The sequence below is a fragment of the Mastigoproctus giganteus genome, chromosome 9 (assembly GCF_048544385.1).
Source record: "Mastigoproctus giganteus isolate SK-2022 chromosome 9, ASM4854438v1, whole genome shotgun sequence".
Taxonomy (NCBI): Eukaryota; Metazoa; Arthropoda; class Arachnida; order Uropygi; family Thelyphonidae; genus Mastigoproctus; species Mastigoproctus giganteus.
In genome coordinates this window covers 163,286,393-163,310,151 of record NC_143583.1, presented here as the reverse complement: position 1 = coordinate 163,310,151, position 23,759 = coordinate 163,286,393, and the positions used below count along the sequence as shown (strand labels likewise).

General features: G+C 38.6%; 1 protein-coding gene across 1 annotated transcript in view; it reads right to left on the bottom strand.

Annotated features, from left to right (window-relative positions):
* The window catches only part of ValRS (Valyl-tRNA synthetase), a 394,022-nt gene that overhangs the window by 295,979 nt on the left and 74,284 nt on the right, over window positions 1-23,759 (bottom strand). The window contains exon 5 of the mRNA XM_090381628.1: window positions 8,404-8,568. Within this exon, the coding sequence (XP_090237754.1) occupies window positions 8,404-8,568 (165 nt within the window). The remainder of the gene's footprint in view (window positions 1-8,403; window positions 8,569-23,759) is intronic.

Genomic DNA, 23,759 nt, shown 5'->3' with positions numbered 1-23,759 from the left:
TTAATCTGGGTAGCTTTTAATGTTATTGATTACCTGATTTATTTGCTGTACAATTAAATCTTTTTGTGTAAAATTTCGGATACCAAATATAATATTAATTACACACTGTTTCTTGGGTAAAAAAATGGGGTGGTAAATTGTATTGTAGTTCAATCCCTTCAAATAGAATTGAAACCTGATTCTGTGATAAAGTGTATGAAGACAAATTGGTTACTTGTTCATATGCTGTTGTACTATCTTTTTGCAGAGGGTTAGTGGATAAACTATTCTGATCTTGGCTAGAATCACGCAATAATACATCAAAATTACATGTTTCCATGTTGTAACTATGACCAGAGCATTTAGCGAATCTTTTTTTTTGGCTGATGCTGCATAAGCTCATACACTTGCTTTCTTGCATCACATGCCACTGCTACTATTTGTATGAACTTGGTTTCAACTGCTAATGCCTCACATTGTTGTTGTTGTTGTTGTTTGTTTGTTATTTAGTTTTTAGGAGCATTAGCAACTAAGGCCATATTGCTCCGGGATATGCGGTGGTCATTCCCTGACCTTTCCCCATCCTCCGTATTTGGTGGTGATGGGCTCGACCCCGGTCTAATCAAGAAGCATGTGCTACACACTGCTGCTCCTTCCCACCTGGCTATGGAGGCGCCACCTCACGTTGTACATTAATGGAGGTCTTCAATGATGACCAATCGTTAGGGTGTATATTTTTTTTAGCCTATTGAGAATTTGTTTAACCTGGAAAAGATATCTCTGTTTGATAGAACACCTAGAACTTAAAGCTAATTTAATAATATTACGTGATGTGGTAATTGCTAATTTTTTTATACCAGGAATTCTGTGATTAAAATTAACTTTAATGATAACCTTTTTTCCCAGGATGTTACATCTCTGTACACAAACGTAAACATTGAGTATAGTTTAGATGTAGTGTGGGACATGTTAAGTAATAACACTATACCTATCAATCATACCAAAATTCCCATTAAAGAAATTTTTCATTTGATTGAACTGCTAATTGATCATTTTATTACGTTTCGCAATAAAGTATATAAACAAATTTTTGGGTTACCAATGGGCTTAAACCTTAGCAGTCTCTTATCAGAAATTTACCTTTCCATGACTGAACATGTATATTTGAACCCTCTTTTACTCCAAGTTAGATATTATAGGCAGGGCTGTGCAAAAATATTTGGGGGCCTGGTTGCAAAAGGGGTTAAGGGTCCTTGTATATTTATGTTGAGACTTTGATGGCTCCCTGGGTTGGGGTCTCCTAGATCATGGGCTAGCTGCGGCATATCCAATGCATCCCCAATTTGCATAGCCCTGATTAGGGAGATACTTGGATGATGTTCTATGTAACACTAATGCTATTCAGGATATGCCCGCAGTGGTCATGATTTCTCTGAGTGCCCTCATAAGGAAGAGGCGGCTTACTGCACAAACTGCAAGCGACATAAACGGGAGTACAGCCATTCTGTAAAGGACAGTGAATGTCCTGAATATAAAAGAGCATTAGAAACCAAAAGAATAAGGACCGCTTATGAGTAATTTGATTCATCACTCTGTACATAATGTAAACAACACTACCTCTCTAAACGGTTCTATGCCAGTTTCGTCTGGGAGGGAGAAAGGCCGTCTGAGGATTATGCAGATAAACGGGCAGCGATCTCGGGCAGTAGCTGACAAGATTAGGCTTTCTGCCGAGACAAATTGTATTGACATTGTCGCTATACAAGAGCCTTATTTTGCACGCGTCCAGTCTGGACCACAGTCTAAAATCCTGGGTTACTCGTTAAAAATGAGAATAATACAACCCGTTGACCAGAATCCCAAATCTTGTATATTAATTCTTAATGACTCTTTAGACATCACGGTAATGAATTTTTACTTAATTTCTCTCTACTGCTTCCATTGGAGGACTTTAATCACTCTCTTGCTTACCTCGAGACTGTGATAAATACTTTGGGACCGAATAGCAATATATTGATCTCACTGGACGTCAACACAAAATCAAACGTTTGGCACAGCTCTTTTACGGATGCACGTGGCCTTCTCTTGGAGGAGTTCATAATTAATCATTGTGTTTTAATTCACAACAAGCCTAATCACCCTCATACTTTCTGAAGTTTAACATTGACAAATGTAAAGTACTACATATGGGAAACAGTAACCCCAGAGCAACGTATCAACTCTGCGGTACTACACTGACAGTGGTGGAGAATGAAAAGGACCTGGGGGTAATTGTGCAGGCAGATATGAAGTTCTCTGAGCAGTGCAGACGAGCTGCAAGAGTAGCTCATGGTGTCTTGTCAATGATATACAGGAATTTTTCTAGCAGGGATAAGGAGGTGATTATTCCCTTGTATAAGGCAATGGTTAGGCCACATCTTGAGTACTGTATACAGGTCTGGAGGCCTCATTTCAAGAAGGATGTAGAGCTGCTGGAACGGGTACAGAGAAGGGCAACAAGATTAGTGAATGGAACAAAGGGTTGCTCTTACGAAGAAAGGCTTAAGTTTTGCAAATTACAGAGTCTGGAGACTAGGCACCGGCGAGGTGATCTGATAGAGGTGTATAAGGCTTTGAATGGTTTGAGCATGCTCAATGCCAATGGGATTCTTCATCTTGCTCAGAATAATCAGCTCAGAGGGCATAAATTCAAATTGAGGAAGGACGGATGTCGGATAGATGTGCGGAAATTTGCCTTTGGCCAGCGGGTGGTTGGTTGGTGGAACCGACTTCCATCACTTGTTGTTGAAGTTGATAGCCTAAACAAATTTAAAGCTCAACTGGACAGGTATTTCGAACGAACGGAGGGGTGAAATGGGAGTGGGTTTTTTTTTTTTTTTTTTTTGGCTGATGCTGAATAAGCTTGCTTTCTTGCATCATATGCCTCTACTAATGCTAATGCTAATGCTAAAGTTATGCAGGAGAATCTAATATAGATATAACGATGACAAACTCTCACTTCGATTTGCGGCTTACTGACTGGACTGTGTATACAGACTGGTGCACCAGTGACCATAGAATCATCTTTTATATGCTTTCCCATGATTCTGCCGTTACATCTTCATGCACTTTCTCACAGCCAGAATTAATAAGATTTTCCGTCAGAAATATTGACTGGAATGCTTTTGACTCTTCCATTCTTCTGGACCTTGACGAACAGAAACTTGCTTCTTTTGAAACCTCACCTATTTCTCACCAAGTGAACTATATTCAAAATGCTATAATAAAAGCATCATATAAGTCTTCTAGGAAAAAGAGGGTTAATCAGAAGACGTGTTCATGGTGGACGCAGGAGTTATCCCAGTTAAGAAGGGAAGTTCATCGAGCCCGTAGGTACTACCAAAGGCATGGAGACTGGCCCCAAGCCTACATTAATCGTTTCTACCAGCAGTATTCTTAATTGAGGAAAAGCTACGTGAAGGCCATTGCCTCTCGAAAGCGTGAAATGTGGATGAATTTCGTTCACACCTCTGGAAATGCTAACCCTTGGGGTCTTCTATACAAGATTGTAAGAGGAAAAACCTCTGGTTCTAACATATTTGGCTCAATTGTGGTGGACTCCGTGGAAACACTAAACTGGCATGATTCTGCAAATGCAATCTTAGATGCTCTTTTTCCGTTGAATGATCCTACCTCAGACTTAGCTGTGCATTCTAAAATCCAATCAGACAATGAATTTTATGTCCTCAACAACCACCGAACCTTTTACGTTGGATGAACTGCAGGCTGTCTCGCATAAAGTTAATGTTCAGAAGTGCCCAGGACTAGATCTTGTAGAAAACATTTTTATTATCAGATTCTTGAAATTAAAACCTTATGTTCTTCTAAACTTATTCAACAGATGCCTTCAGGAAGAAACTTTTCCGGAAATTTGGAAGGTCACTCTAGTTAAGTTGATCAGAAAGCCGGATAAGCCTTCTGGAGCGGCTAGATCGTACAGGCCAATCGCTCTGCTGCCTAATTTGGGTAAATTGCTAGAGCGACTAATGGCCATTAGATTGAATACCCTACTGGTAGAACAGGATCTGCTTTCAAGGAGTCAATATGGGTTCTGTCCCGGACGTTCCTGAGAGGATGCTCTTGTGGACTTTGTCTCTTCAGTTCAAAACTCGGTACATAAATATACCCTGGTCGTTTTCATTGACTTCAAGGGCGCCTTCGACTCCCTTTGGTGGGAGAGCGTCCTGGAGCGTCTGCGATCGGCTAGGTGCTCCAACCACCTTTACCTTTTAATCTGTAATTACTTTGCCAATAGAACCATAATAGTCAAGGCTAAACATAGCCAGGTGTCAAGATCAGTATCTAGAGGACCCAATATAGAGCCACAGGGCTCTATATTGGGTTCTTTTACATGGAACATGGTGCTGCAGCCGTGGCTCTCCCGATCTTTCGATAACGTCAAAATAATAGCGTATGCAGACGATCTCACCATCTTGGTAAATGGTAACTCTTTTTTTTGTTCTCCGGGATCTCTAAGATTGGACTGTGGCAAATAAGCTTAAAATCAGCTTGTCAAAAAAAGATGATGATTCTTGGATCAAAGTTGGATATCTCTCGTCCCCCATTGGTCAAGATCAACAACATTCGTCTCCCCATAGTTAAAGAGTACAAGGTTCTAGGAGTGGTAATTGATTCCAATCTCAATTTTATTCCTCACTTGACAAACTTATCATCTAAAATACGTAGATTTACTGGTGCAATTGTTAGGGTGTCCCGTGTTGAATGGGGGCTCTCCAGAAAAACTTTAAGGATCTATTACAATGCAGTTTTCCTCCCTCTAATCACGTATGCTGCCGGTGCATGGTTTCACAGGGCACGGCTCAAACACTTCAGAGCAAAACTCGCCTCATTGCAGAGAACCATCTTGCGGTGTTTAGTTAAGGCATGCAGGACAGTCTCGACGCAAGCTCTGCAAGTACTAGCCGGAACATTACCTTTAGACTTGCAAGTTACTTATAAGAGGATTTTTATACAGACTGAAAAAGCAGATTGAGACCGAATTTCTTGGAATAACCATCAATCTTCAAGATGATGCTAAAAGAGAAAGAAGGAGACTGTGGAACGAGTTAGTTAACATCTGGCAGTCTCGATGGGATACAGCTCCCGTTGGTGCAACAACAAGAAAATTTATATCACAAGTTTCATTTCTCCTTGATAAACGTGTTCGATTGTGGTTCTGCATGGACATATTCACGTCCTACCTGTTGACAGGACATGGATCGATGAACCAGAGTCTTCTTAGGTTCAATTTATCACAAACAGACCTCTGTTCGTGTGGATCACCAGAGAGTTGGGATCACATCTTGTTTCATTGCTCCCTGTATGATGATCTCGGACTTCCTCTTCAAGCACTTAATAATTTTCAACCAGGACAGGAGTCATCTATGCTTCAAAGCTCGGAGTCATATCAGATTCTTCAGGCTTTCGCTCAAGGCGTATTTCTTCAAAGGCGTTCAGTGTTGACAGATCTCAAGAGAATACAGCACAATGGTCCTGCTGATGCATAGTTGGTTAGATCTCCTTTAATAATATATAAACTCAAATCCTCAAGAAGTGAAATTTTTCCTTGGCCTGCAGACAAAATTAAGTGCTTTCTTCCTTTTTTTTTTTTTTTTTTTGGTAGAATCACTTTCCTTATTTTATGTATTTATTTATTATAATTTTTTTTTTTTTTTTTAGTAGCATCACTTTCTTTCTTTTATGCATTTACATATTATCAAAATTATTTTTTATTATTTTTTTTCTGTTTACTAATTTATTTGGCTTTTTTTTTTTAGCAGCACCACTTTCCTTCTTTTATGTATTTATTTATTATTATAATTTCTTGTTTTTTTTTTTTTATTAGTAGCATCACTTTATTTATTTATGCATTTATATATTATCATACTTTTTTTTTGTTTACTACTTTGGCTTTTTTTTGGCTTTTTTTTTTTTTAGCAGCACCACTTTCCTTCTTTTATGTATTTATTTATTATTATAATTTCTTGTTTTTTTTTATTTATTAGTAGCATCACTTTATTTATTTATGCATTTATATATTATCATACTTTTTTTTTGTTTACTACTTTGGCTTTTTTTTGGCTTTTTTTTTTTAGCAGCACCACTACCTTCTTCCATTTTACTTATTTTTTTATTTATTATTATTATTATTTATTATTTTTTTAAATTTTTATTATTATTTATTATTTTTTATTTTTATTATTATTTATTATTATTATTATTTTTTTATTTTATTTTTATTATTTATTTTTATAAATATTTTATTTTAATAATTTTGGTTCCATATCCAACACCATGGATGATCATTTTTTTTCCCTCTGGAATGGGACCCCAGAGGATCCTGGCCTACCTTCTGACAACATTAGGTGGGTCAGAGTCTCTCTTGAGACAGTACGTGCTGTACATGGACTGGCCCACCTTCCCGTGGTGTGGACGAGTACCCAGAATGATCTGTCCAGGTGACTGATGCTTCTGGGTAGCCAAGCAGCCAGAATGCCACCCTTTACATATACACATGTCCACATCTCACACTCATCCAATAACATCAACCCTAGCCTGAATTTCACACTTGAAACCGAGAACTCTGAAAAAAAATCATTAAATTTCTTAAAATTTATACTCACTCATCACATTAATAGTATCCAATTTAATATTTATCGGAAACGGACAAATATGGACATGTTCCTTCATTAGAACAGCTACCATCCATTTGCATACAAACAATCTATTATTTTCAACCATTTTCTGAATGCATATAACATCAGATTTATCGTTAACCAATTATATTCAAACACTAACTGATAGATTTTTAAATAGAGGCTATCCTCTTTCTATCATTGACCAGATTAAAATAAAAGCTAAAAATAAGTTACAAGTGAGAGGGCACCTCCGTAGCCAGGTGGGAAGGAGCAGCGGTGCGTGGCACACGCTTCTTGATTAGACCAGGGTTCGAGTCAGTCACCACCAAATACGGAGGATGCGGAAAGGTCAGGGAATGACCACCGCATATCCTGGAGCAATATGGCCTTAGTTGCTAATGCTCCTGAAAACCAAACAACAGTAACAACAAGTGAGAGAACAAGTTACAAGTGAGAGAACTTTAGTCAATAAAAATAATACCAAGAAATACCTTATTTCAATTCCATATGTCAAACAATGGCATAAACAACTTAACAAACTTTTCAGAGATACAAAATTTAAAATTGTGTTTAGACCCATTCGAAAATTATATACTGAACTAAGTAATCGATCAATACTTTCATCATTTTCAACACAGATAAACGACATAATATACAACATTTCATGTAGGGAACGTGATTCATCTTATCAAGTGTCGAAACGGGGTACAAATTAATGTGAGAGTGAAACAATATTTAGCTTCAGTACATGCGTCTAGGGCAGGTGCATCAGAATTAGCTTTCCATGCCATCAACAAAAGTCACACCTTTTTATTTGACAAGCCCAAAATACTTAGTATACAGCAGAACTACACTAAATTATTAATAGCTGAAATCTGGAAATCAAATTACACGAGAATTCCATTAATGTACATCACCCCCATTTCTCATATCGGATTCGTAGTCATTTGAATGCATGTGCCAAGATATTAAATAATATCGAATTTTTTATAAAATTTCCCACTAACTTACTTCATGTTACTTCTATCCTGTGACCAAGACAGACTGTTGAACAGCTCCGGTCCATTTTAGTAAGGAAGTTGTTCAAAATTAGTTTAAATTATTTAACTAATTTAATGATTTTAACTTTTATACACTGTAATCATTTTAATGATTTTATTATTAGACATAATGTCTTCAGGCATTCAGAGTTGTGTTGGTGGGAGTCGGGTTGGGGTACCTTAGCTATTGATTGCGGATACGTCAGCCCATTCATATGACTTTGAAGGAAAGAAGCCATTAAGAAATAATTTTACGACCAATCAAATTCAGGAGTGTGTTGTGTTGTGTTGAGGTATTCTACAAAAAAGCATTGAGGCAAAGTCCTCTTTATTTCTATATATTAATGTACAAATAAATGTAGAACTCATTGAGCATCATAGCTCTGTTTTTAATTATCTTATATTCAATAAACAAATACTAAAAATTGAATGTTCCAAAAATTAAATAATGTGTTATGAGTTATGGTCACGAGTTACATGCAACAGAACAATAGAAATGTTGGAATTAAGCACTCAGAAAAATTTGTTCCCTTAAGTGCTTGCAGAATTTTAACTGATTACCATACTCAGGGCGAAGAAATAAAATTATTTAAAGAAGAAATATTTGATATGTAATAAATGTCTTGTAATTGACCTAATCTTAATGCACTTAAAGAATAATATTAATAATGAATTCTTTATATATGCAGTATATATTGCTTACTTACTGATTTTTCCATTTCCATACTTTATCAATGAACTTTTCTCTTCCTAAATCATGTCGTGACAATTTTTCCTCCCTCCACAATTTCTTTTCTACAACAACTTGGGTGGCAATTCCAGCATGATCACATCCAGGATTCCACAGAGTAGTTCTACCTTTCATTCTGTGCCTAGAATATAACATATATTTTAAATAAATTCACAGTATCAAGCAGTTTCTCAAATTTTAATGCTATAGCACAATACATATAGTCTGAAAACTTCATGATATACAAAAGAAAAATTACATTTCATAAAACTTACTTTCAGTAGTAAATATGGCTGAAAATGAATACAGGTGGTTCTCGACTTTACGAGTTAATTCATTCCTAGCGCGTGCTTGTAAAGCGAAAACTCATAAACCAGGAATTTATTTGCCATAGACATAATGTTAAAAATAGGAGTTACATTATCAACAATGAAATTAGTTAGCTAATTAGTTTATGTTTAAACAATGATTGATTTATCCCAAGAAATGAAAGCGTAGCCTGTAAAATCAAACCAAGAAGAGGCATTTATTTCCAAGATAATCTTCTCTTTTCTTTATCAATTTCGATAGCATGCATAAGCATTTTTTAATGGAATGCACAAATTGCAACTAACACGATTTGCACGGAGTAACAAGTTTACGAAGCTTAAAAAAAAAAAAAAAAAAAAAAAAAAAATGAAGAGAAGTTTCTGAAAATTTATTTATGTTTTTTATACAATTGAAGATTTCAGTAAAGGGAAAACACATTTCACTAAAATAACGTAAAAACCCACAATTCCAGCTATTAGTATTTTCACAAATGCAATAACATTGAGTTTACTACCCGTTTCTAATTGCTTGCGGTAACAGAAAAGCCCGATAAACCAAAAAGTGCAAATTGTTTTTATTGTTTTTATTGTTTTATGGTCATGACTTCGAGAAATGTGCTTTAGAAAAATATCACATAGCCTTTCAAAATTGGTTCTTATAACATATGATAATGATGAAAGTGCAGTGTGTTTAATGATTTGAATTGGTAACTAATACAATTTACACTATAAAAACAACCTTTTAGGGAGTTATATAGCAAAAATTTGAACTTCTGAGGTCATGGAATGAATTACCAAAAAACAATGTTGTTATTGTTGTTATTGTTATTTGGTTTTTAGGAGCATTGGCAACTAAGGCCATATTGCTCCGGGATATGCGGTGGTTATTCCCTGACCTTTCCACATCCTCCGTATTTGGTGGTGACGGGCTCGAACCCTGGTCTAATCAAGAAGTGTGTGCTACGCACTGCTGCTCCTTCCCACCTGGCTATGGAGGCACCCCAAAAAAACAATGTGTTATTGGGTTAACATTATGATATTTTCGCGATACGATGGTAACAGATTAATATCGTAAAGCGGGATACGCTGTATTGTATAGCTACGTGCGTGGTTTGAAATGCGGTATTTATGAATGTTTCACATTCATTTTTTGCAATTAATGTTCATATTTTCGATTCTGTTGATACTTGAAAAAAAAAAACACTTGTAAACCCGGGAACTCGTAAAGCAAGAACTGCCTGTATATATTTTCTATGGCTTTGCCATTGTGTTTAATTATTTAACTCCATGAGTGCCGTATTAATATCATAGTGAAAAATGCGAAAAAATAAAAAATGTGAAATCAGAATCTTCGTTAATGTTCAAAACAAACTGTACACAGAATTGAAATAAAAATAAAACAATAATGTATATTTATACTTAAAAAAATAAGATAAAGGATAAAAGAAAAAAACATAAGAAGAATAAAACACAGAGTAGATAGGATGTCTTTGTCAACCATTAAAATTATAATGCAATGCTATGAGACAAATAACTAACTAAATGAAGCAGTATACCAGGGCACAAAGGCTACCAAAATCCACTGTTTTATTTCTGTTTTTATCTTTTATCCTACTTTTTATCTTTCTTTTACCTTATTTCAAATCAATACATTTGTGTATAAATATACATTATTGTTTTATTTTTATCCCACGTCTTGGCATGGACTCCACAAGGTGTTGCAATGTGACCTGGTAGTGCTACCCACCATGCATTGCACAATGTGTCCGGTAATGCTGGCATATTATTGGGTGGATAGTAGTAGCTTAAAATGTCCTTTTCCAGTAGGTCCTAAATGTGCTCAATTGGGTTGAAATTGGGTGAGGTGGGTGGTCATAAGAGGATGAAGAATTCATTGCCATGTTGCTGAAACCAGGTAGCAAGGTCTTGCACAATGGCACACTGTTTTGTTGACAGATACCAGAGTAGTCTGGATACACTGTCATACAGACTTGGTCAGCAAAGATAGAAAGGCAGGTGTTCCCATTGAGCTGCTGATTAATGGTAATTGGAAGATCCAGAGCATGCCACGGAAGCAGTCCCCACAGACCTGTAATACCACAGAATGGGGGCACTTAACCATGTTGGCTGCTGACCAGATACTGGAATCTGCACATTTTGCTCCCATAATCATTCCACATTCAAAGTCAGAAAGATCTTGATGCTGACCCATATTACCTCACAGACTCTCAAAAACTGACTGCCTCATGTGCAAACTACAATCTTATATCAGCTGAACCTTCATTAGCATCACAGATCAGTCCATTCCTACACAAGGTGTAGGAATGGACTGGTCTGTGACGCTGCTTTGTCTTAGCAACAACACAAGTTGGTGTTGTTGCTAAGACAAAAACGATTTGCTCATTACAGCATTTTTATTTATATCAGTTAATGATAAAAAGTAGTACAACAAATTGATATGGTAAGCAGACATGGTCCTTTATGTACTGATAATGTAAAAGGATAGTGTACTGATAACTGCTGAGAAGAGTTTACTTTCAAAATTAAATTCTGAATTTTGACAAATATTTCCATATATTTTGGTCTACCGTTAAAATTTCAAACTGTGGTTGGATAGCATTAGCAAAGGCACATGATGCAAGAAAGCAAGCTTATATAGCATCAGGCAAAAAAAAAAAAAAAAAACCCCTTATTTCACCCATCCACTCGCTCCAAATGTTTGTCAAGTTCTGCCTTGAATCTATTTAAGCTATCAACTTTTACAATGACAGATGCAAATTTGTTCCTCCAATCAACCACCCGCTGGCTAAAGGCAAACTTCTGCACATCTATCCTACAATCGTCTTTCCTCAATTTGTATTTATGCCCCCTCAGGCGATTATTCTAAGCAAGAGGCAGAATCCCATCAGCATTGAGCATGCTCAAACCATTCAAGGCTTTATACACCTCAATCAGATCACCTCACAGGTGCCTAGTTTCCAGACACTGTAATTTGCAAAACTTAAGCCTTTCTTCATAAGAGCAACCCTTTGTTCCATTTGCTAATCTTGTTGCCCTTCTCTGTACTCATTCCAACAGCTCTACATCCTTCTTAAAATGAGGCCTCCAGGCCTGTATACAGTACTCAAGGTGTGGCCTAACCATTGCCTTATACAAGGGGATAATCACCTCCTTATCCCTGCTAGAACAATTCCTGTATATCAGTGACAAGACACCATGAGCTACTCTTGCAGACCGTCTGTTCAGAAAACTTCATATCTGCCTGCACAATTACCCCAGGTCCTTTTCATTCTCTACCACTGTCAGTGTGGTACCACAGAGTTGATACGTTACTCTGGGATTACTGCTTCCCATATGTAGTACGTTACATTTGTCAATGTTAAACTTCATTTGCCACCTCTCAGCCCATCTGCTCAACTTTTCTAGATCCTGTTGCAGCAGTGTACTGTCATTAGTGTCATTAACAACCCTACCAACCTTCGTATCGTCTGCAAACTTGGACATTAAGCCTGATATACCATCATCAATATCATTTATAAATACAGAAAACAACAATGGACCCAACACTGAACCCTGAGGGACCCCACTAATAACATTAGTCCACGAAGAGCAGTGCCCATTGATTACCACTCTCTGTCTTCTCCCACTCAACCATCCCTTTATCCATAGCAGCAATTTGCCTCCAATGCCACACTGCTCCAATTTGTGCAGTAGTCTTCCATGTGCAACAGTATCAAAAGCCTTTCTAAGATCCAAATATATGATATCAAAGTTATACTTTGCATCTAGTTCCTTTGTGACTACATCATAGTATTCAATCAAATTAGTCAGACAAGACTTCCCCTTAACAAACCCATGCTGTGTCAGAGCTATAACTGATGTCTTGTCTAGATGATCCTGCAATGCTTCTTTAACCAGTGCCTCCATTAATTTCCCTGGAACAGAAATTAAACTAACAGGTCTGTAATTACCTGTGCCTCCCTTTGATCCTCCTTTGTGGATTGGGGTCACATTTGCACATCTCCAGCCCATGATACCTCCCCTGAGTCTAGGGAAGCTCTCATAATTATGGCTAAGGGTTTGCTTACTTCCTTTGCTGCCTCCTTTAATATAACTGGATAGATTCCATCCATCCCAGGTGCCTTTCTTGTGTTTATCTTCAACAATTTCTCCTCCATTTTACTCTCAGTTATTACAAGATTATATAGCTTACAGCCAGAGTTGAATACACCTCTGGCATTCCCCTCCCTGGATAACTCCTCATGTGTGAATGTCAATGCAAAATATTCATTTAGTTTGTTAGCTACCTGAGCTTGTTGTTATTTGGTTTTTAGGAGCATTAGCAACTAAGGCCATATTGCTCCGGGATATGCGGTGGTCATTCCCTGACCTTTCCGCATCCTCCGTATTTGGTGGTGATGGGCTCGAATCCCGGTCTAATCAAAAAGCGTGTGCTACGCACTGCTGCTCCTTCCCACCTGGCTACAGAGGTGCCTAAAGCTACCTGAGCAGAATCATCAACAGTTGAACCATACTGCCAGAGTCCTTAAAAAACTTACAGAATAAAATTTAGCACTATTACTATTATACTATTACACTTAAAAGGACAGGCTGATGTATATGACAACTTAAATTCCTGCAAAATTATGAGTAAAATTTAAGAGATATTTAACAATAAAATATAAAAATCAGCATTAGCAGTAAATAAATCACTATAATATTGTGCCATTTCTTTATTAAAACCTCACTTATAGTGTATTATCATAGCTCTTAAGAAAACTGTGAAAAGAGAAAATGTGTGAATCTGAGTATTGTGCATAAAGTAAAAAATCTGTTAGAGAAATTAGACTCTGGTGTGTTTGTTACTCAAGTCTTGTGTTGTCTTGAGCAACAGACACACCAAGTCTGGTGTGTCTGTTACCCAAGGTTTTTTTTTTTTTTTTTTTTTTCCCCTTCATGCCAACTAATATGGCATGAAGAAAAAAAGAAAAAAAAACTGTGCCAGATATAAAAAGCATGGTTAAGCTTGAGTTTTTAAGGACTTTGACTTCAAAGATTTATCAGTATCTCAACTTTGGCTTCTCAGCTAGCTCAGACTGTGTAAAAAGTTTTTCTAGGCACTACTACTACTACATGGTCATGGTAAATTATCTCCGACTAATCATCTATTATGTATCAACCAATAAAGTCAAGGTAAGTAAAAGAGTATTTTTGATTGTTTAAGTTTATTTTGGTGTTTCTAATACATAAATATGCAGAGTAACTATTTAAATTTTCAATTATGTGAGGTACAAATTATCTTGAAAAAACTTTCGATTTAATTGCACCTCCCCCCTTCTCTCAATCAGTTCATAAAGTTGATTATTTCTTGTATGACTTTCCTCATCAATACATACAATGGAATAAAGCATAAAACCTAGCAATGAGAATAAAAATTAAAATATAAAAATCTCTTTTGGACTTTATTTTTTTATTTTTAACTTGAAGAAACTAGACAAGGAACTTATTTCCTTAATTGACAGCAGTTTCAAATTGTTAAGCTTTAATGTATACAACATAATTCAGCAGAAGTTCAGAAAACTAGCAGTTTGAAAAGTGACTATTCAAAAGTGCACCCATGCTACTTGCATTTCCAGTGTGATCTGTATGTCATTGGTATTAGGCCAACCCAGCAGCAACAGATGCGCTGTTGCACCGTGGACACCTCCCCCTTAAAATTAACATAAATTGTAAAATCATGTTGGCTGTCATAGACATTCTCTCAGATATCACAAGATGGGCCTGCTACCTAGGTGTATAAAATTCTAATGGAACTGATATTCGGGTGAACAATCAATTCAAGTGGACTGAATTTCAGTGAAGTTGGTTGTTCTGTGACCTTCTTGCACCTTCATGATGGTTGGATTGTTAGTAAGCCTGGGTGGTCACCTCTAGTATATTAGAGGTGCCACCCAGGTGCAAAACAATGTAAGCAGGGGTTGAGGTATGGTGTCCACGTCACATGGAAGAATGCCACCCCTCTGTGTTACAACGCAATACCAGGTGGTAGATTACTGTCACCAACAATTGTAATACCATGTCTTTGCTTACTGGAGGCTTGAAGTAGTGGAACCCATGTTTAGATTCCAGAGGAAAGCTCTAACAACTCCTCCATCTCTTCCATCATGCAGTATGACTGATGTCCTTTGAGGTTATGATGGGCATAATGGCCAGAACCAATTTTCCTTACATTTCGAGGGTACAGCACTAAAATCATGTTCATAGACCAGCAGATAGTCTGTAGGAGGCTTCCAGGTCAGCTAGTGTGCAATCTCACTGCCTCTATTCTGCCAGATAGTGCCTGACTGGAGGGAGTCCGAGCAGTACACATGTGGGGACATTATCGAGACCATGTTATGTCAAGGAGCTGGGTATATTCTTACAATGTGTATGCCATATCCAAAAATTGCATTACTTCATACATGTCCTCCTCACTTTTTTTTTTTTTAACTACTAATACATCATGAATATTCAAAAACAATAGAAAAAACCTGTCTGTAAAAGATCTAGATCTCCCGAACACTTGTTCATTTCACAAATATACATGATCTCAGTTACAATTTGAATGATGTCCATTTCCACTTATAGCCTACCAAACTCCACATACTTTTTATGACAAAATCCCGGTTATCGGCTGATTCAACTGCTGCCCATTACAGTTGCCCTAATTATTCGCTGTATGATTCCTTCTGCTTCAAAGGTGGTACTTGTGCATATGTCCACTCTAATATTCCCTTTCAGAGACTTAATAATTTGGAATCTCTTCTTTTTAGTCTTCTCTGGCTTAAAATCTCTCTACCACATTTTAGCAAATTCATCTGTTACCTCTATCTTTCTCCCAACTCAACTAATCACTTGGAACTCTTTGACTTCCTCTCTTTGAAACAACTTTCTCTAGTCCAACTTTCCTAACAGTAATTTTCCTTGATGAATATAATGTTCACAACTTCAGCTGGCTTCCGTTTTCTAGTCACACAAACACAGCTGTTTGAGATTCTGAGACTTTTGCAATTACTAATGACCTCGCACAGATTGTTCATTTAGCTACTGGAATACCAGACAATCCTAACCACAGACCAACATTCTTGATCTTTTTCTCACAAACAACCCTTCCAAGCACAATCTAGGTGAGTGGTTCTCTAGCAGCGCCACCTTAAGAACAAAGCCTGATTGCTGCATGCTTAATGTCATCATAAAAGTGGGCCATAAGAAATACATAAAGCTACATTGCTGCACAGAATTGGGAAAAGCAAAAGCAAGATTTGAATATAAAACTACTTTATTTTCTGTGCACAATGGAAAGCTAATTTACATTGCAAGGAACAATACAAAAAATATATAAATAAATAAATAAAAAATTACAGTTGATACTTAACTTTGTTTTTTCAGAAAAAACAAAGACAACATATTTTATAGTTAACTATTTTATTATATTTTGAATGTTTTACATGAATTTGTAATCCAACTATACATTTATTCATTAAATCTAATAATTTAATTAGATTTAATGACTAAATTGGCCTGTAACACATCCCCGCTGTCACCTTTCCTTTACCACTCACAATCTAATACTACTCACAGACTCAACATCCAGCTGGACTTGATCAGACCTGGAAATAGTCTTATTAACTTCAAGAAACTTTTGATATACAGAATAACCCACCCCTTCTCCTCTCTATCTTTCCCCTATACTGATTGTAGTGAAATTCATCTTCCCATATCTCAGGATAGCACCATGTTTCAGTTATTCCTACAACATTAACATTACTTGATTTTACCAGAAGCTCAAGTTCACTTATTTTATTTGAAATATCTCTCATTTGAAACTCTTTCCATTTATAAGAAATTATTATGAGGTACATCTCACAGGAATATACAGAAATGAACTGATATTTGTTCGCACACAAACATATTATTATGCTACAGTCAAATAACTTTTGCAAGTTTTTCTCACAGTGAAACAATGAACTAACTTGCTGGCTTACTAACCCTAGTTCTAGCATTCTCTTCTATTAACTCTTCAACAGCTGTTACATTTTTAATCATCTCTTCTCTTCATAATAATGACAGTCTTTGACAGCTCATTTCCTACTAATGCACCGAGTTCTGGAGTACTCTGTTCAGACAAAAAAAAATGTCCATTTTTTCAACCTAACGTAAACACTATGTTCATACTAGTGTGCCTAACTGAAACCAGCATATATCTCATGAAAAATTTATTTTCTTATAAGAACAGATATATGAACCATTTTATCTTATTTAGTTTTACAACAAGTGTCAATGCTAAAGGAATAGCTATCACTTTATGTTTCTTTACAAATATAAAGCTAACATAAGCCAACTACTATAAAAAGCACACATCGAAGCTAGAAGCTCCTCTTCTGCACTTTAATATTATAACTTGTATCTGGGTATACAAAGTATAAAAATCTTAAAAATTATTTTTAAATTTCAGTCGTTAGTTCCATAAGATTAGCCATTTGTTTCTTCCTTATTTAAATATATATGTAGAATTTAGTGTGCGCGTGCGCACACTATCCTCAAACATGTATTGAGATAATAAATGAAAACAATTGATTAGCAACAAAGTTTTCAAAATATTGCATTACAATCCACAAGAGCTTTGATGACACTATAAAGGGGATGGGAAAAAGGGGATAATTTCTAAAAGTTTCTAGCACATGGTTACTTAAATTTGCTCTACTTCTCCTGTGAGACTGCAGCTAATTCTCTGATTGAATTAATTGAACTAAGACTTTCAATTGTTCCAAAACATTTCAAACATTAAGATTTAGACTGTAAATGGAAGATTACCATTTCTGCTGCTTTCCTCAAACCACTGTAGTACTGAATATGCTTTGTGATGTGAACATTATCATGTACAAAGCACTCTCCAAAGAGCTGTTACAATTCAGATAAGACAGAATTGTTCAGAATGCCATGACAGCTATATCAATGGTTTTATAAAAGAAAACCACTGATGTTGTTTAGTTCTGTTCTCTGCACAAGAACAGGACTCAACATCATCTAGGTTCAATATTATCCATTACCCAAGTTCATCACATTCTCTGGCAAACAGTGATGTGCACTGCTGGGAGATGGCTGTGGTTTACAAATAGCTGTGCAACCATGGTAATCCTTCTATGAAAAGTTTTTTTGGTCCCTACACATATCCCATCTCTGTCAACTGTGTTTTCGTAGTAATAATCATGTAACTCATAGCTTGTTTTCAAAGTGATAATTTTGTTTGTAAAATGATGTTACAGATAAAAATAAATATACAGTTCTGATTCAGGAAGTGATGGGCTACCTTCGGTGATGTTGAATTTGTTGTGTCTCTTTTGCGATTATAATAGAAAATACTTTTTAATGGTTAAAACATTCTTCAATTGTTGGAACGTTCTCCAACTGTTTTACTGGTAATGGCTGCCTCTGCTTTAGCATAGGGAGTCACAGTTGGATAGGATGGGTTTGGGTTTTTTGGTTTTATTGGCGCATCAGCTACAAGGCTATAATGCGCCAAGACCAGGTCATTTATAAACGAAAATTTTTAAACTTTCAGTGACCTAATTAGTTAGGTCACTATGTCAAAATATATAACAAATATATAAAAGAAAAATGTAAAAAGTTTTATATATGAGTAAAAATATTTATTAATTTTAAAAAGATAAAAACAGCAGACACGTTGTCATTGTCAGATAAAATCTGACTGAGTGTATAAGGCTCAGTCAGATGGTTAAAAGCGGTAGGACGGATATTGCTAAAATCTGAACATTCGACTAAAATGTGTCTGATTGATAAAACTGTGCCACAAGACTCACACATAGGAGGGTCATCCGCCCTCAGCAAAAAAGAATGTGTCAAATGACAATGTCCTATGCGGGTCCGGGCAAGAACAACTTCCTCCTTACGATTCCTGCGCAGACTAGACTGCCACGGTTCAATTACAGGCTTTATACGATGCAATTTATTTCCAGTCTGTCTATTCCACGAGTCCTGCCATTGGGAATGTAACTTTTGATGTACTATTTGCCTGTAGTCTGTATAGGGGACTAACAGGCAGCGGTTATTATGGGGAATTGCTGATTTGGCTGCGGCGTCAGCCAAATCATTTCCCCTAATCCCAATATGGCTGGGAATCCAGCAGAAGCGGATGTCATATTCGCGTTCATGGAGAACGTGAATCTTCTGCTGAATGCTAGACAGAACTGGATGAGGATTATATCTCACAGATATTAGAGCCTGTAACATGCTAAGAGAGTCAGAATATAAAATGAACCGTTGGTATTGGTATTTACTAATATGATCCAAGGCTAACTCTACAGCGCGCAGCTCTGCAGTAAATATGCTGCATTCAGAGGGGATCTGCTCTGATATAGTGCTGTCTGTAAAGACAGCAGCAGATCCCACATATGATTCCGACTTCGAACCGTCTGTGTAGACTGGCGCGAAGTCAGAATATTCAGTTCGGTGTGCTGAATGAAGCTGCAGGTAGACACATGATGGAGTGTCCGACTTTACCCAGTTTCTAAGCGACAAGTCGCATGCCGGGACACGAGCATGCCAGGGTGGAAAGGGTTGCTTTGATGTTCGGGCAACCTTGTCTACCTTGATATCAAGTTCTTTGAGTAGCTCTTGGATACGAATACCAAAAGGACGATTGGCAGTCTTTCGAGTATTGTATAAATTTTCCCATCGTGGCTCAAAAACGAATGGCCACGTAGGATGGTCTGGCAGGGATTTCAGTTTTAAGGCGTACTTTAGAGACAACTGCTTACGTCGAAGTGATAACGGTGGTTCGTTTGCTTCGACGTATAAGCTCTGGACAGGAGATGTTCGAAATGCTCCAGTAGCGATGCGTATAGCCTGATGATGGACGGGGTCCAGCCACCGCAGGACACTGTCTCGGGCTGAGGAATATACCTGGGACCCATAATCTAGTTTGGATCGCACTAGTGCACGGTAAAGCCGAAGAATGGTACATCGGTCTGCTCCCCAAGATGTAGAGGAGAGCGAGCGGAGAATATTAAGTCCACGTGTGCACTTGGTGCGGAGTTCACGAATGTGATCCAAAAAAGTTAGTTTTTTATCGAATATGAGTCCCAAGAATTTTGTGTTTGCTGCTACTGGAATAGCATTTTGTCCGAGCCTTAATTCGGGTTCAGGATGAAGATTACGCTTGCGACAAAAGTGTACGCAAACGGTCTTCTCCGGCGAGAACCTGAAGCCATTTGCAAGTGCCCAGCAATTCAGACTATCAATGGCTTTCTGCAGTTGTCTTTCAATTACCCTCATGTTGCACGACTGGCAAAAAATGCTAAAGTCATCAACATAGAGGGCACTGTTTACAGTCGGAGGAAGTTGTTCTGTGATGGAATTTATTTTTATGGCAAAAAGCGTGACACTTAATACTGATCCTTGTGGTACTCCCTCCTCTTGGCTAAAGGAGCGAGAGAGTGAGGATCCCACACGAACTTGGAACGATCGATTGGCTAAAAAGTTTTGAATAAAAAAAGGCAGATGCCCTCTTAGGCCTAGGCTATGTATGTCTTTTAAAATGCCAAATCTCCAAGTTGTGTCATACGCTTTTTCCATGTCAAAGAACACCGACACCAAGTGTTCCCGTTTTAGGAAAGCATCCTGGATGGATGCTTCCATTCTAATAAGATGGTCCAAAGTGGACCGGTTCCGTCGGAAGCCGCACTGGATGTTGGAGAGAAGGTCATTTGATTCTAAATACCATATTAAACGAGAATTGACCATTCTCTCCAGGATTTTGCACAAACAGCTAGTCAGAGCAATAGGACGATAATTGGTGGTGACTTTTGGATCCTTTCCTGGCTTAGGAAAGGCAAGAACGATTGCCTTTCGCCAGGAGTCCGGAAACTGCCCTTCAGTAAAGATTCTGTTATACAGAAGGAGCAGACAATCCATAGATGTTGGTAGAAGATTTTTAATCATTTCATAATGGATGCCATCTGGTCCAACGGCACTTGCTTTGGAAAGAGTGAGCGCTCTGTTCAGTTCCTCTATAGTGAATGCCCCGTTGTAGGGATAGAGGCCCTTGGTCTTAAAATTAAGTGCTTGCCTTTCCAGTTTGTGTTTAAGGACCAGGAACTCTGGGGAATACGAAGATGTTGCAGAGATCTTAAAGAATGTTTCCCCAAGAGCATTGGCTATTGCAGTTGGATCTGCAATAGCGCATCCATTATAATCTAGGATTGAAGAAGGGTGGGATGTATATTTTCCCTTCATTTTCCGGATTTTATCCCAGACTACCTTAGAGTTGGTAGACTGGTTAATAGATGATGTAAAACGGATCCACGATTCCTTTTGACTCTGACGACGGATGTAGCGTGCTTTGGCTCGTGCACGTTTGAAGGCTATAAGGTTGTTCGTGGTGGGATATCGGCGAAATATCCCCCACGCTTTGTTTTGAGCCTTTTTTGCTGCTGTGCATTGTGAATTCCACCAAGGTTTGGGAAATGGTGGAAACCGGGCTGATGTTTTTGGGACAGCTTTAGCAGCTGCTTGGACGATGATTTCTGTGATGTACTGTACTGCGTCATTGATCAGCTCTTGACTGACTGTGCTAAGATCGAAATTTGCCTGTTGTTGGAAGGCAGTCCAGTCAGCCTGATCAATCTTCCACCGTGGTAACCTAAAAGGAAGACATGGTCTCCCACTGTGTAACAAGGTTATCACAGGGAAGTGATCGCTTCCGTATGGATTCTCCTCCACTTCCCAGGTGAGTGAAGGGAGTAGAGAAGGGGAGCAGATAGAAAGATCAATGGCAGAAAAAGTACGGGTAGGCATATGGAAGAAGGTGTTTTTTCCAGTATTTAGAAGGGAAAGGTCATTGTCATTGAGCATACGCTCAATGACTCGTCCCCTTCCGTTGACGTTAGCACTACCCCACAGGGTGTTATGTCCATTAAAATCCCCGAGAAGTAAGAAAGGGGGAGGCAGCTGCGTGAGAAGATCATCAAGGTCTGCCTGGGAGATGTCAGTCCCAGGTGGCAAATAGATAGAGCACACAGTTAATAAAAATCCCACCGTAAGGCGAATTGCAACAGCCTCTATTCTAGTTGTAATTAGTAAGGGCTGCACTGGGGTCTGGTTACCCACAAGGATAGCCACTCCCCCATGTACAGAGCCGTCCGCAATTCTATCCTTTCGAAAAACTGTGATGTTATGCATGGTGGGATCATCATTTGCCTTTAGATATGTCTCCTGCAAGCAAAAGCAAACTGGCTCGTGCTTTTGCAGGAGAGCCTTGATGTCATCTATATTTCGCCGGAATCCACGACAATTCCATTGTAGGAATTTAGCCATTATTTTGGCTTGGTGGGTCCATCAGGCGGCTTCCGAGGTGCTGAGGGCTTAGTTTTATCAGTCTTGGATTTATCTTTTTTGGGGAAGAATGGACGCTGTCCCATGTCCATTTCCTCCTCCGCAAAGAGTTCCAAGACTGAATCATCGGGTACCTCCTTCTGCTCTACATCCATCTTTTCTTGGGAACTAGGGGGGACTTCCCCTTTCTTATTCTTTTCTTTCGTATCTACTTTTGTAATTTGTGGAGCATTAGGAGGTACCGATATAGGAGTGGCAGCTGACTGGTCCTTTTGTGCAGGTTTTTGTGAACTTAATAAATACCGCGCGATGGGAGTGAAAGACTCCTTTGGAGGAATGGTCATGTCCGTCTGAGTTCCGACGGAACATCTCCCTGCTACCTTCTGGGCGTAGGTAGGTCTGTTGATATTCAGGGGTTTGACCGATTTCCTTGCCTCCTGGTATGATATATTTAGCTCTGCCTTCAGCCGTTGAATTTCTTTTTCTTCTTTCCACCTCTGGCATGCTCGTGAATAGGCCGGGTGTTCGCCTTCACAGTTAATACAGGTGGGTTTTGCGGCTGAACATGCTGTTGTTTCGTGGTCCTTTGCACCGCATCGAGCGCATGCAAGGACTCCACGGCAGGCCATTTGAGAATGTCCATACTTCTGACATTTAAAACACCGTAAAGGGTTCGGAATGTATGGACGTACTGGACAGTTGATGTATCCAGCTTTGATCTCATCAGGAGGTTTGGGAGAGTTAAAAGTCAGGATAACACTCCTGGTTTTAACAATTTTCCCATCCCTTCGCGCAGTGATTCTCTTGACGGCAGTAACTCCCTGTGGTTTTAGTTCGGAGCAGATTTCCTCCTCGGTGACGTCGAGAAGGTCCCACTCCGAAATGACACCTCTCGATGAATTGAGTGTTCTGTGTGGTGTCACCGTTACAGGGATTCCTCCGATTGATGTTGTTCGGAGTAGATGTTCAGATTGCCGGTCATTTTTAGTTTCAATTAAAAGGTCTCCAGAACGAAGCCTCTTAACTGATTTGGGTGAACCTGCTACCCCGTCTAACCCTTTTTGTATGAAAAAGGGCGACATTTTACCAATTGGTGTCTCATTGGTAGAATGCATAATTAGGAACCTTGGGACTGGCCCTGATGGGACTTCGGTTCTCTGCCTCTTTGTAGCAATAATGCTATCTGCCTCTCCGTCATTATTTTCAGATAGGGACCGGGTTGGGGCCCCTGAAGGAATACGTTTATCAGGATTCATGGAGTTTATTAAAGTGTTCAGTGCCCGGGCTCCCCACCCACCACGGAGCCCAAAGGGACGCCCACTACCCGGCATGCAATAAATGCGCTCGGGAGTGGGACGCCAGGGCTACCCAGACACTATACCCGCACCGCCGCCAGCCTGAATCCTGTCCCTCGGACCATGAGGGTAGGGGCGTGGCATTGACACGGTTGACCCTCGCAGGCGAACCTACTAGCCGATTGATCCTAGCCGGGCCTTCCAGGACCACCCGTCTTGTCGAAGCAGGGGCCAAAGTGGTGTATTGAAGCTGGGCCCCTCAACCACCAGGATCCCCCTTTCCGAATTTCCACGGGTCGCAGCGCACGGCAAACACGCCGGATTCCATTGATGTAAGC